The 12,506-nt window shown below is 35.9% G+C and overlaps 1 protein-coding gene and 1 non-coding gene across 2 annotated transcripts in view; both read left to right on the plus strand.

Moving 5' to 3' along the window:
* The first annotated feature begins 300 nt into the window (after positions 1 to 300).
* On the plus strand, positions 301 to 372 carry trnaq-cug. The gene has a single exon. It is a non-coding gene; the product is annotated as a tRNA-Gln (tRNA).
* A 4,892-nt stretch (positions 373 to 5,264) lies between these two features.
* The window catches only part of acer1 (alkaline ceramidase 1), a 14,481-nt gene continuing 7,239 nt past the window's right edge, over positions 5,265 to 12,506 (plus strand). Inside the window, exons 1-3 of the mRNA XM_015404089.1 lie at positions 5,265 to 5,462; positions 8,832 to 8,944; positions 9,054 to 9,168. Of these exons, the coding sequence (XP_015259575.1) occupies positions 5,456 to 5,462; positions 8,832 to 8,944; positions 9,054 to 9,168 (235 nt within the window). The 5' untranslated portion in view covers positions 5,265 to 5,455. The remainder of the gene's footprint in view (positions 5,463 to 8,831; positions 8,945 to 9,053; positions 9,169 to 12,506) is intronic.

Raw genomic sequence — 12,506 nt, forward strand, 5'->3', positions numbered from 1 at the left:
TGAGTGAGTGAGTGAGTGAGTGAGTGAGTGAGTGAGTGAGTGAGTGAGTGAGTGAGTGTTTTTTGGCATTCTCTTGTTCAAGTTTCAGCTACATTTTTACCCCTTGACAGACTCATAGAGTCGTTTACTGGCTCTCTGTGCTATGTACATGTTTCAATATCCGGTTGAATGTTAAAGAAGTTAAAGACCACTTCTCTCTCCTTCTAGGCTGCCTATCAAATGCATAGCTGGAAGAAGAAGCTAAACCCTGGATAGAGATTATTTAAAAAGAGAAACCCTTGATGAATGAGCAGTTCTGAGGGTTCTATGGTGTAATGGTTAGCACTCTGGACTCTGAATCCAGTGATCTGAGTTCAACTCTCAGTAGAACCTAGTTGCTTACCTTTAGCTCATATTAAAGAAAGAAGCTTTTGTTCGTGGTTTTGAATACATGTGGATTGCTACTCTCCTGTCTTTGAGTTTGATGCCTTATAGTATGCTTGGTGTCTTATGTGGAGGATAATGGCACGGTTATACTCCTGCAGCAGTGTGCAGTGTGTCGTAGTGAGCTTGATGCAGACATTTTTGATTTATGCCCAGTATTGAAGCGTGGTTTGCGCTATATGCTGTTGGTCTAGATACGGCGGCCATAGTGCATTGCTATGTCAATCCAATCTTCCCAGGGCCTCCAGAATCAGCAGCGCTGGCTGATGTTAACCATTATACTCCCGCAGCAGTGTGTCGCAGAGAGCTTGTCGCAGATATTTTTGATTTATGCCCAATTTTTAAGCGTGGTCTGCACTATGTTAATCCACGGCACATGTACAAACAAGACATAGCTGTGGGTCTAGATACGGCCGAGGAGGTGAGGAATTGAGGGCGAGTTTTTCCGACAACGGACGGACATGACGGCGAAAAATAGCAGGGATCCTGGTGGAAAAAGGGTCCCAGCGTTCTCGCGCACCTCGCTCTTCTAGCTGCTCCAACTTCACAAGTTGTTTTCAGCAATTTCGGTCATAAAAACAAAACAAGCCGGCCTCCTGTCTGCGGCACTGTCTGCGGTCAGCTACAATTTTGGAGTGGTGCAGCAGAGTGTCTCTAGAGGGGGCGGGGACGTCTTTTTGCTCTCTGCGATGCCTAAACAGAGGAACTAGTTTCGAAGTATAAATCAGCCTTAAGTAAAGCTCACTTAGGCTTTCTTTAGAATATTTTTTGGCATTCTCTTGTTCAAGTTTCACCTACGTTTTTACCCCTTGACAGATTCATAGAGTCATTAAATACTTTTGAAACTTTATATTTAATCTATGTATAAAATAAACATTATCGATCCTAATACTGACCCCAGGGGAACACCATAAGCTACATACAATGATGTCAACTGTTAATCACCCATTAGGATTCACGTACAAGAACTTATCATAAGAATTTATTTAGTGTGATGCTAGTATGATTTCATTTTACAAAGTGATTTGAAATCAAACCTAGACTTTTCTTTAATTATTAGTTTTGGATACTAATAGAACTACGTATTGTATAAGTATGTTTAAATCTGTACATAGCTTCACAATGTTTTATGCATATGTTTTACGATGTATTTAGATTCTTTTTTATGTTATGATAGGTAGCAGTGGAATGAGCCATTTTATTTGGAGTTCTCCTTCTACAACCCCATATGATCACCTAGTTGGGTGCCAGGTCTGTCCCAGCTTTGCATGGACAACCAGGTATAGACGATGGATGGATGCATGCTCTCCACATGCATGTACGGCTTTCATATGTCCAAAACACGAGAGCTATTCAAGAGAGCAATTTCTCCAAATAAAGCTTAAAATCCTTAGTTAGCAATGGACATTTCATTGTAAAAAAAAACTGCTGCAAATATAATGCAAAAAATTAGTAGATATAATAAAGTGCCCCATGCACACAACAGTTATTGCACAGTTACACATGTCTGCTACACAATATACCACATGGCACTAGCATCTAGAGGGGTCAGTTAACAATTTGCCACTGTAGATCATGCATGCTTCCTCTTCGACCATTTTTAAATATCTTTTAAAGTCTCTGCTTTTCTCTCTGGAATTTAAAACTCAAGAGGAAGTTGGTGTTGGTTTATTTTATGTTTTTTTTCATAATTATTAATTTTCTACATTGTTTTTACTAACTGATTCTACATTGTATTATTAAACTAATAACTGTGTTTGTATTTCTGCTTTTGTGCAGCATATAGTCCTTTTGGTTTTTAAAGGGCTATAAAGTTGGATTGGGACTGAAAGTGTAAATTAGAACCATTTAAAAATATATCTAACATAACTTAATAGTACTTGTCTGTGCTAAATGCACATAAAATCATACTATGGTATTTATAAGACAGCAGAAACTCATCTGCATTCTCTGTGACATCAGACTTTGTTGATAACTTCCTATTCTTTAATATCTGAATACTAAGCCCAAAGAAAAAGAAAACACACAAAAAAATATGCACAAAATAAACTTTTTAAACAGGGAAATGTAAGCAAATGTATATAATATTTATTTCCATGTATTATTTTTTATAATATATAATATGATTTACTCTTTAAATAACCACTTATTATCTAATACATACAGAGTTTCCACATAAACAATAATAACAACAATATAATACTCTTTACCATATTAGCTTCAGGGAATGGTCAGGAAGTTAAGGGTTGATGCTTGTGATTCTGCATTCTTTTGGGTCTGTTATGTTTCTCTCCTGCTGAATTGTGGGCCATGAATGATCCACTTTGCTTCACAAACTTGCTGAAAGCCCAACATATTTTGATTTTCCTGATACTAATCTTCTCTGATGCTGTTCAGCAATGGGTTTGCGTCTTCCCTCTCACATCTGGATAGTTGAAAGTGTTTCCTTCTGAGGAAGTGGTATAGAATCAGGGGTTAACATGGGAAATAGGGAGAGTTGGTCTCTAGGCAACCGCGACAGCAGCTGATGAGAAGCTGAGGAGGTCGCACTCAGAACCAGCCATGACTATTTGGTAGTTCCTGCAATAAATTTAGTTCAATCATCCTTTACTGCAAAGTAAAGAATTATTAAGTATTTTAAGGGACTTTAGATTTAGAAATTTGTTTGACTGGCACAAATAAAAATAAACATATAATATAGTATTAAAAATATATAAAAATTATAAAAAGAAAATACACGCAAGGGAACTTGGTGAGCAGATTTTATATTAAAAAAAAAGACAAAAAAATAGGAAATGATAGCCCAGTTTTAAAACAGCCACACTACAGAGTGTTGAAAAGTCACATGGCTGTTGGTATATAAAAATTTGCATACCAGTTTGCTTTACAAAGAGGCAGGCTAATGCTCCGTACTGAAGGCAACAAATAATTCATTTTTAAGAACATGTTCTAATGAAGAGAGGATCACTGAGCATTAAAAAAATATATATATATATATTTGGCAGGAAATGTCAGGAATAGGTTAGACTAATGTCAAAATAATCTGCATTGGCCTTAAAAATCCTGTATGGCTCTTTCTCTAATGCAAAGTGCAGGCAAAGTGTTTATGAATGCAAAAGTTCAGCGGATTAGAGAAAAACAAATGTAACACCAGAACATGAAAGGTGAATAAACTGACTTTGAAACGTTTTGAGATGTAAACTCTTTAGAAATGTTGTCCTGAAATATGATTATTTGATGTTATTTGATGGATTATTGCCTACAATAAACTGAAACAAATTATTTGTTTTTTAAATTTAGACTCAACTTTATCTCCCTTGGGATTGCTCCTTCAGGGAAATTCTTGTTCCAGTAGCTTATATAGAGTACAAAGAGAGCAAGATGCCGTTAAAGATAAAAATACAACAGGCAATATAAAAAAGATTGTATATGGTACCAAAAATGCATTACAAAGAACACAGTTGTAATGACCTGTAATATGTTTCCCTTAGATATAAAAAAAAATATCTGCACAGAGAGCTAAGGGAAGACTACACAGTAGTTGACTTGGGTTATTCCACTTGAACTGCAGAAATGTACTGACCATATAAATTATTGAAAATTATACAGACTACCAGAGGTGTAAACTAACAAAGTACAAATACTTCACTGCTGTACTTAAATACACTTTTTATGTATCTATACTTTACTCCATTACTTATTTTTCTTACTACTTCTGACTTCTACTCATTACATTTTCACACAAGTATCTGTGATTTCTATTCCTTACATTTTTAAAACAAACATTACTTATTACTCTTGGCTTCGGTTTAATGTTTATGAATATTTATTTCAGGTCATGTGCTAGTGAAAACTAGTGTAATTGGATGAGTCATATAACGCAAACTCTCATTGGTTAGCTAAAGGAGTCTGAAAGGTCAGACACAGGCGAGAGCGTATCGGGAGATGGAGACCAGCAAGACCTCCCTCATCCTTGGCCCTATCTCTAAGAAGTTTTCCAAAGAGTCGACAAATTGAGCTTTCAATTCATATAGTGGCATCTGGCTGTTTTTTTAAAGGTTACTTTATATTTTTATACTTTAAATAGTTTTTGGAGCACATACTTTTTAACTTTTACTTGAGTAAAGAGGTCAAGTTGATACTTCACCTTTTACCAGAGTGTTTTTAAACTGCAGTATCTATACTTCTACTTAAGTAACAAATGTGTGTACTTTTGACTACACAGTAGTTCAGTTGGATTATTGCACTTGTACTGCAGAGATGTACTGACCTTATAAAATAAGTACGTTTTTGTGACAAGTTGAAAAGGAATCATCTAAAAGCCAAATATAAAGTTGATTGTTCACTAAGCTGGCTGTTTTGTAAAACAAACCTGACTCATCCGAAAGAGTTATGAGTCATTTTGCAGTTTAATGTCTCAAAGGTGGTTTAAATTTGTTTACAAACACCACAAAAAAACTCATCCAGAATTAGTTAGGGGCAGAAAACCACCAAATAAAAAATGTGTGAGGATTTTCAGAGACCCCAAATCTACCTCAAGTTCAATTAAAAGCGAATATAAGGATGAAAGAAGGAGGAGGATGAACCTTAAACAGTTGTTAAAGAAACTGAACATCCAGCTTTTCAGGAAACACCCCACAGTTAGAAATCCCTTCACCTTTCCAGCTGAACCGCCCTCAGCTGCGTTTATACTTTATTCTGAAATAGCTCGACCGGTTCAGTTTGTTTTGTAATGAGTAAGAGCAGGGATAATCCACACATGTTGGCAGAGAGTACAGAAGCTTTACTGCCCTTTAACCTTTTCTGCTCTGACTCATGTTAAAGCAGGACTAACGAGATAGATACTTAATATATATTATTTATTTATTTATCTTTTTTTTTCTCCGTTTAGCTTTGTTTTTTCTACATTTAAATACCTGTAACCCTAACGACGCTGGACAGAGGGCTCTACGGATGACGTAACAGCGGGAGTCCGCCCCTTTGATCCACCTGTCGGAGCGCTGGGAGCGCAGCGGCACCGAGGAGCGCAGCCATGGGAGGTAGGCTCTCTGATAGCTCACTAAGAACCACTGATATTTAGCTGGATTTTAATGGATGTCGTATTTTCAGATTGGCGAGATGTTAAACTGTTACCTTAATGATAATTACCTGAACATTGGCCATGTAAACATGGCTAAATAGCTGTTTAAATCCTCACTAAATAAAACGCATGATATAGACTCAATACACACTGATGTTTTTAAGTTTTTATTTTTTTGTTTATTAGGATTTGAAAATTTTCTTTAAAAAAAAACATGTATAATACAGGAACGAGCCTTAATTGGCTCTCAAAGAGCATTTTACCTTATTTTTTCACTTTGAGCATCTTTAATCTCCTCCTGTATAAAAATTTAAATCTTAAACCCGTGAAATAATCTTATCTGACTGTAGAACTTTTTTTTTTTAGTTAATAAACGTTCCACCATTTCTGTTATTACTGTACAATAATCAAAACTGGATTTGGAGAGGGAGTTGGACCAGGTGTAATGGGGTCCCAATGCAAATAGGAAGAGCACTAATATGACCTTTTATTGACCTTTCATGAATTATACACTATGTTTGAATTATTCCTTTATTAGTTAAGAATGATTTAAGTCTGAATGTACATTGTTTTTGACGTTTTTAAAACAGATGATGAGGCGAACATTGATGACCATTGTATCATTGTCATTTACCTGCATTCTTCCTCTGCATGCTTCTTTAGCTTCCTAATTGGAAAGCATGTGTAATGCCTCTTATTTTTGGAAGGTATCTGACAAAATATTTAACTAAATTTATTACAGATTAATTTCTTTATTTTTGGAAATACCAAAAATTATTTAGAACCCTTCCCAACAATTAATAGAAGAATGTTTGCTTACATAACAGCAATCAAACCTTTTATTGAATGCTGGCATCCCTTTATTTTGGAAAGACTTCCAGGTCTTTGATATTGGAAAGGCCTCCCTGCCATCACCTTAATCTTAAATAATTTCCAAAGACATAGCCTGTCCAGAATGTTGATATTACTTTCAGTAAAAAAAACAAAAAAAAAAACATTACTTCTTTGTGCAGAGATGCTTCCTCTAACCAAATCTCTGCAGGAAAGTTTCTCCCACCCCCCACATCTTAGGCTCTAAGTTGTTTTAGGGGATTCAAGCAGTAGCAGCCCATTTAATGTCAATGAACTCAAAATCTAGGCTCTGGCTTGATTCTCCCTTCCTTAATTTTCAGACAATCTTTTGGGGATTTACTGCTATGCTATTTTTATAGTTATAGTCATATTTCAGCATTTAATTCTGTTTTTAAACTTATTGTCTATGCTGTGATACAAAGTAATGGTGGATTCTGTGCTCATCCACCTCTAATCTTCACACTTTGAGCTCATTCTCTATGGTGACTGTAGCCTTCTTAAAGCCTTCCTAAAGAACACGTAGTTCCTCCTTGCACACCTTGTTCAGTCTCTTTCTTAATGTAAAGACACTATGCAAACAAAGCCTGCTGGAAGTCCTTTAACGATACTGTTGGGTTTTCTGAGACTTCTGTTGGTACCTTACAGTTTCCTTTCTGGGTTGGCAGTCGTTTTAAATGTCCTTAACTTGAAGACTATCTTAATAAAGGTACAAATTCTTCGGAAACATATTTTAAGAACTTACCAAACTCTGAACTTGCTTTTTTTTCTTTCTGGATATATTTGACAGCAACTTGTGTCTAAATATGTTTTTCATTCTAACCCATTAAGTATCAGGATAATGGTTGAAGTTTAAACTTACCAAACCTCCTCAAATTCCTATATACAAGAATACACATCCTTTGAACCTTGTGATGTACCTGTGTCTCCATTTCCAAATATACTTAAAAATATATTTTTATTGGGTATAACTAAATAAAAACAACTTAAATGTATGTTTCATATCTGTGTTATATCCATGCCTTTAGTTAATAATTAAAATCCACTATGAACATGTTTATTGTCTGTTACTAATCAAAAAAAGGAGGGATGTTATTTATCTTTGAAATGAGATAAGATCAGGTATGAATCAGAGGTCCAAATTGCATTGTTTGTTTAACAAGGCTTGTTTCACAGGTAATCAGTCAGAAACAAGGAGGGCAAAAGGAAACTTTACAAAAAAGAGATCTTACACAGAATGTTGGCAGTTTATTCAGAGTCTGTAAAACAGGAACAACAGGAGTCAATGACAAATTGTAAACATAAAAAACAAATAGCCTGAAAGCCTGACACCAATGTATAAAATATATGACCCTTGTGCAGTGATACACAAGACACAGGGAGTGTATTCAGTGCGTGAGAGATTAATCCTAGAGTGGAGTTATCAGCTAATTTAAATAGTTAAATGGCAAAAGGTTATATATTGTACCTGTAAACCTTATCTAGGACGTCTTCTCCTGTAGAAAAGTGTTTTTCCACTGTGTTCCCTTGTGTTTTAGGTGCAACTCTGCTTCATCTCACCTGATTCAAGTGATTTAATCAGGTGCTGCAAAAACCTGCTGATTTGCAATAAGAAAACCCTCAAAAATGCAAAACAGAGGCTCCTGCATGTTCTTAAACCAACATGCCCGTTCGAAGCATCACTGCACACAGGGGAAAACTTCAGCATCCTTGGTTTCAGGAATTCATCCCCATCAGGTTCTAATCTTTGCTATTAGATCTGACAAAACTTTGTGTTCTAAAGCTTGACATCAGCAGACAAGTAAAGGCACAATGTACATAAGATAGCACAGAGCGGTTGCATGATTTGGTCACAGGGTTTATCATAAACTAATAAAACAATCTAATGTGTAAGGACAGAGCTATATAACACAAACAATTCTCCATCTACAGCTCAACTGAGCGTTATAATGCAGTTTCATTTCTGACCAATGAGAATGAAAAGCTGCAGACACTCACGTGTTTAGATAGTTGACACAAACCGAACCAATAAACATAAGTGATGTCATAGAGACAAGATCAATGTCATAAAGGCAGAGAAAGGAAGTATAAACTCTGTACGCTTTAGTATGACTTTATATTGGAACTAAGAAGCGCCTATTTTTTAAGCTTGAATTCAACAGCTCATACATTAACCTCTGAAGTTATAATTCAAGTTTGAAAATAATCTGGGCTTCTTAGCCAATCCCAGCTTCAGATCCAGTAAGAGTGGTTGGTCTATGATATACTGAAAAAGTTAAAGGATTAAACTGTTTGGAACCACTTCAATTTTATTTTATCTATTGATTTAATTGGTATAGTGTATGTTAATCTACACTCGTGAAAAACACATGAATGTAAACATGCCGGAGTGTAGCCAAACGCTAATTTCCATCCAATGAGAATCTAAACCTTTACACTGACCTTTATTTGAATAATTGTTCTTCTTGCAACCTTTCAGGCCTCTGTTCCAGTGAAAAGATGGCTGACGCTTTCGCCTATCAAAGTTCAGAAATTGACTGGTGTGAAGAAAACTACAGATACTCAGAACATGTGGTGGAGTATTTCAACACGGTAAACTCCTCACGGTGGATTAATGTGGTTTGATGTTTAAAGTCATCAGTCCCTGCTCTGGACATTCTACAGCCATTTTCCACCATCTGATTTGTTGTTTTCCCTGCAGGTCAGCAGCTTTTATTTCTTCATCGTTGCACCAATCATGCTCTACCTGCTGCATCCCTATGCCAAACAGAGGAGCCTGGCAATCCATCTGGTCTGGATCATGATGATTTTTGTTGGCAAGTTCATTTTATTTTTATCTAATTCTATTTTACATTAAATTACTCTTATTTGTGGTAGTAACATACATTCAAAAAATCTGTAAAAAATACATTACTAAGGCATTTAATGTTAATTTGAGGTGAAACATTTTTTTTGCAAACCTTCATAAAGTAAGTTTGTGAAAGTCAGCATTAACTCGCACACAGTATTTGTAATGTGTGATTAAATTTGAGTTTATTTATTTATTTATTTATTTCCCTATTATTTTACATAATAGGGAAAAAAAATACCGCAAGGTTAAAAACAAAGTTCAGCTTGGTTTGCTTTGGCTTTTAAAAGATACATATCCTCCACCATATTTAACAGTGGGCATCCGGTATTTCTGCATATTGATCCTGTGAACATGTTCCAGAGCCCCTCTTTGGATTTTTCAAGATCTGATGGATGATATAACTGGAAATACGAAGTCAAAACTCTGCCAAAAGCACACACAAATAATAAATACTAATCTGAGCAGTTTTATGCATATAACACACTCTAAATGTGCATTTTGAATATGCTTGCATGCAGATTCAACACCATGAGGCCTCCAATATACCTGCATTCTCTTGCTTTTTATGCACCTGTAGATTCTCTCCTACTCTCCTGTGAACCTGTTTCTCTGGGTTAATGTCGACCTTTGTCACTTTGAGGCTGGAACCAACCTTAGAAAGTAAACTGCCTGTAATTGGCTATTATTCAGGAGATCCCGCCTCTTGAGACAGTACTGTTTTCTTCTTAGCTGCAGCTAGTAATGTTAGCAAATCAGCTTCTGTTCCTTTATCTTTACCCAGTGTTTCTGGGAAAAGATAAAGGAACAGAAGCTGTTCCTTAGTAGGTTTTCATTTACTTTGTCTCGTCATTAGTTCCGTTGTGTTAAATAGGTTTTCTTAGTTTTTCTTCTCCTTGTTTATCCTTGTTTAAACCTTTTCTCCCTAAGCCGAAATTAATTAGTAGATTCCAATCACTTGTATTCCTCAATACCTAAGTCTTTAGTTTGATTTCCGATTCCATCTGGGCCTAGTCTCAGAAAATGGAATAACTCTATTCTGAGTAGAGAACAGTTATTCTGAGTCAAATTACTCATCTGTGTGATATTTGGGATTTTAGGGGCCTTTCTCAATCAGTGGCTATTCCCTCCCACTACCCACTACTCACTCCGATTGTTCGCTATTGAGGATCTGTTGCCTGCTCAAGCAGCACGCAATGCACCAAATTGTGGTCGGCATGAAGAACGGGACATATACATCTAATTCTGCATATGTCTTGCACACATTCAAAAAGTAAAGAAACACTACACCAACAAATATTATTTTACATAGGATATATTAATAATTTTGTTAAAGGTGCAATATTTTTGAAAAGTTATCGCAGTGTTTGCTACTAATAAAGTCATAACTGAAAACTCTCAAAAATGTGGGCCTGGTTATATATTTTCTTTGGTCTATTAAAGTAGCCGTGATGTTAACATTTATCATTATAGGGTGCAAAGGTTAAACTCAACTGCACACCCACATAATTAACCCACATAAGGTGCATGTTAACCGTTTGTCTTCAAGACGATCTTAAGCATTTTTTTCTTTTTTATTAAATGGAAAATTTTGAGTTTTGATTAAAAAAGGATCCCCACAGCAATACACTGCCACCAGTGTGTTTTACAGAGGTGGAAATGAAAGCAGACTTTCTATGGAGGTTCCTTGAATGCATCTTTGTCTTTTCCGCCCTCAAACAAGTTTTCTTCCAGGATTAACCAGCAGGCAAAAAAAGATTTAGTCTATTCAGAACTCCTTATTTTTGGATCTATCAATGGCTTTATCCCAAGAAGGGCTTTCTTCTCGCCACTCCTCTATAAGCACAGGATTAGCAAGTTGTCAAATGTCATGTGAGCAATTGTTCCACTGATATCTATTGATTCACTGGATTGCTGATAGTCTGTTGGTAGTACGGGGTGGAGTGAATTCACTCATATTGGTACTCCCTAGTTAGACTGGTCGCATTGTAAACAATATGTGCGCTACAGCATCGAACAACGATGATTTTCTCATTTTCAGGGGGGCTTAAGACTATTAAAATAAAAATAAATTCCTCACTTGCTGTTTCATAGCATCAGTAGATTACTTAACTTATGATTTTAAAAAAAGCATGATAATACAGATGTTCCAAAAGTGCTAAAATGATGATGCACATGTAATATACATGTATTTATTACATTGTTGTAGTAATTACATTTTACATATAGTTTCAAGATTTCAGGTCAAAACTAAATTACAAGAACATGTCTGTTAATTCTATGTTATTTTCTATTTGCATATTATGCATGATGTCATATACTTTGGTGCTGTGTCTGTAAATTTTAATTTTAAATGTTTTAGTTGCTTTTTCTTTACCAATATAACATGCAATATATTTTAGCAGATTACTATTTCAAATGAGAAATAAGACAAACACTACAAAAATGACAGCGTAATCCACTTTATAAAGAACTACTACATTAACATTTCACAGTGAATTACTTTCTATTTACTCTGCTTTCTTTTTTTTAACGTTAGACTCAATGCAAATGACTAACTCAGTCAATATCTTCGAGTCCGAAATAGTGAAATACTAATGTTACGCTACATACTATACTATAGGATACATCGGTTTACATACAGTATGGATTTTCTTGGTTAGCACATCCACTAACTGTAAAATTACCCGTGAAACATCTTCCCACAGCCTGCAACTGCATGTTTTTGCAGCCAAATGCCACACGGGTAGGCATTTTTATTGCGCGTCTCTGTGGGAGTGGGGAGTACCAAAATGGCGGCTGGTGGCTTCCCTTTTTTTGGGCTACCAGCAATCCAGTGGTTAAATAGAGATCAGTGGTTCGTTCGCCAGCAGCAGGTGTATGATGGCAATAGTCGCTGCCAGAGTTTGTACCATCACCATGGTGATGACAGCTTCTGTAGTTATATCCTCTGGCACCACTAAGGGGACCTTGTTCAACTGCAAGGCTGCTTCATAGGGGGTAGTAAGTAGTGTGTAGGGAGTAGCCACTGATTGGGAAAGGCCCCAGGCTTCAGAACAGACTACATCAATCAGCTAGTCTGACACTAGTCAGCCCAGAGTTCAGGGTGAGCTCAAGCATAATAATAAGTCTTCATCAATTAAAAAAGCATGAAAAAGCAATACTCTTCGTGCTGCAAAATAAAAAGATTTACAATGACAGAGACAAGTAAATTTATGACTGGGGTTTGAAATAGAATCAAAGTTATATTCTCAACACTAATTTGACAAAAAAAAATAATGTGTTTCTTTGTGCACAGAAAATATG

Source organism: Cyprinodon variegatus, unplaced genomic scaffold (assembly GCF_000732505.1).
Source record: "Cyprinodon variegatus isolate N-32 unplaced genomic scaffold, C_variegatus-1.0 Scaffold1632, whole genome shotgun sequence".
NCBI lineage: Eukaryota > Metazoa > Chordata > Actinopteri > Cyprinodontiformes > Cyprinodontidae > Cyprinodon > Cyprinodon variegatus.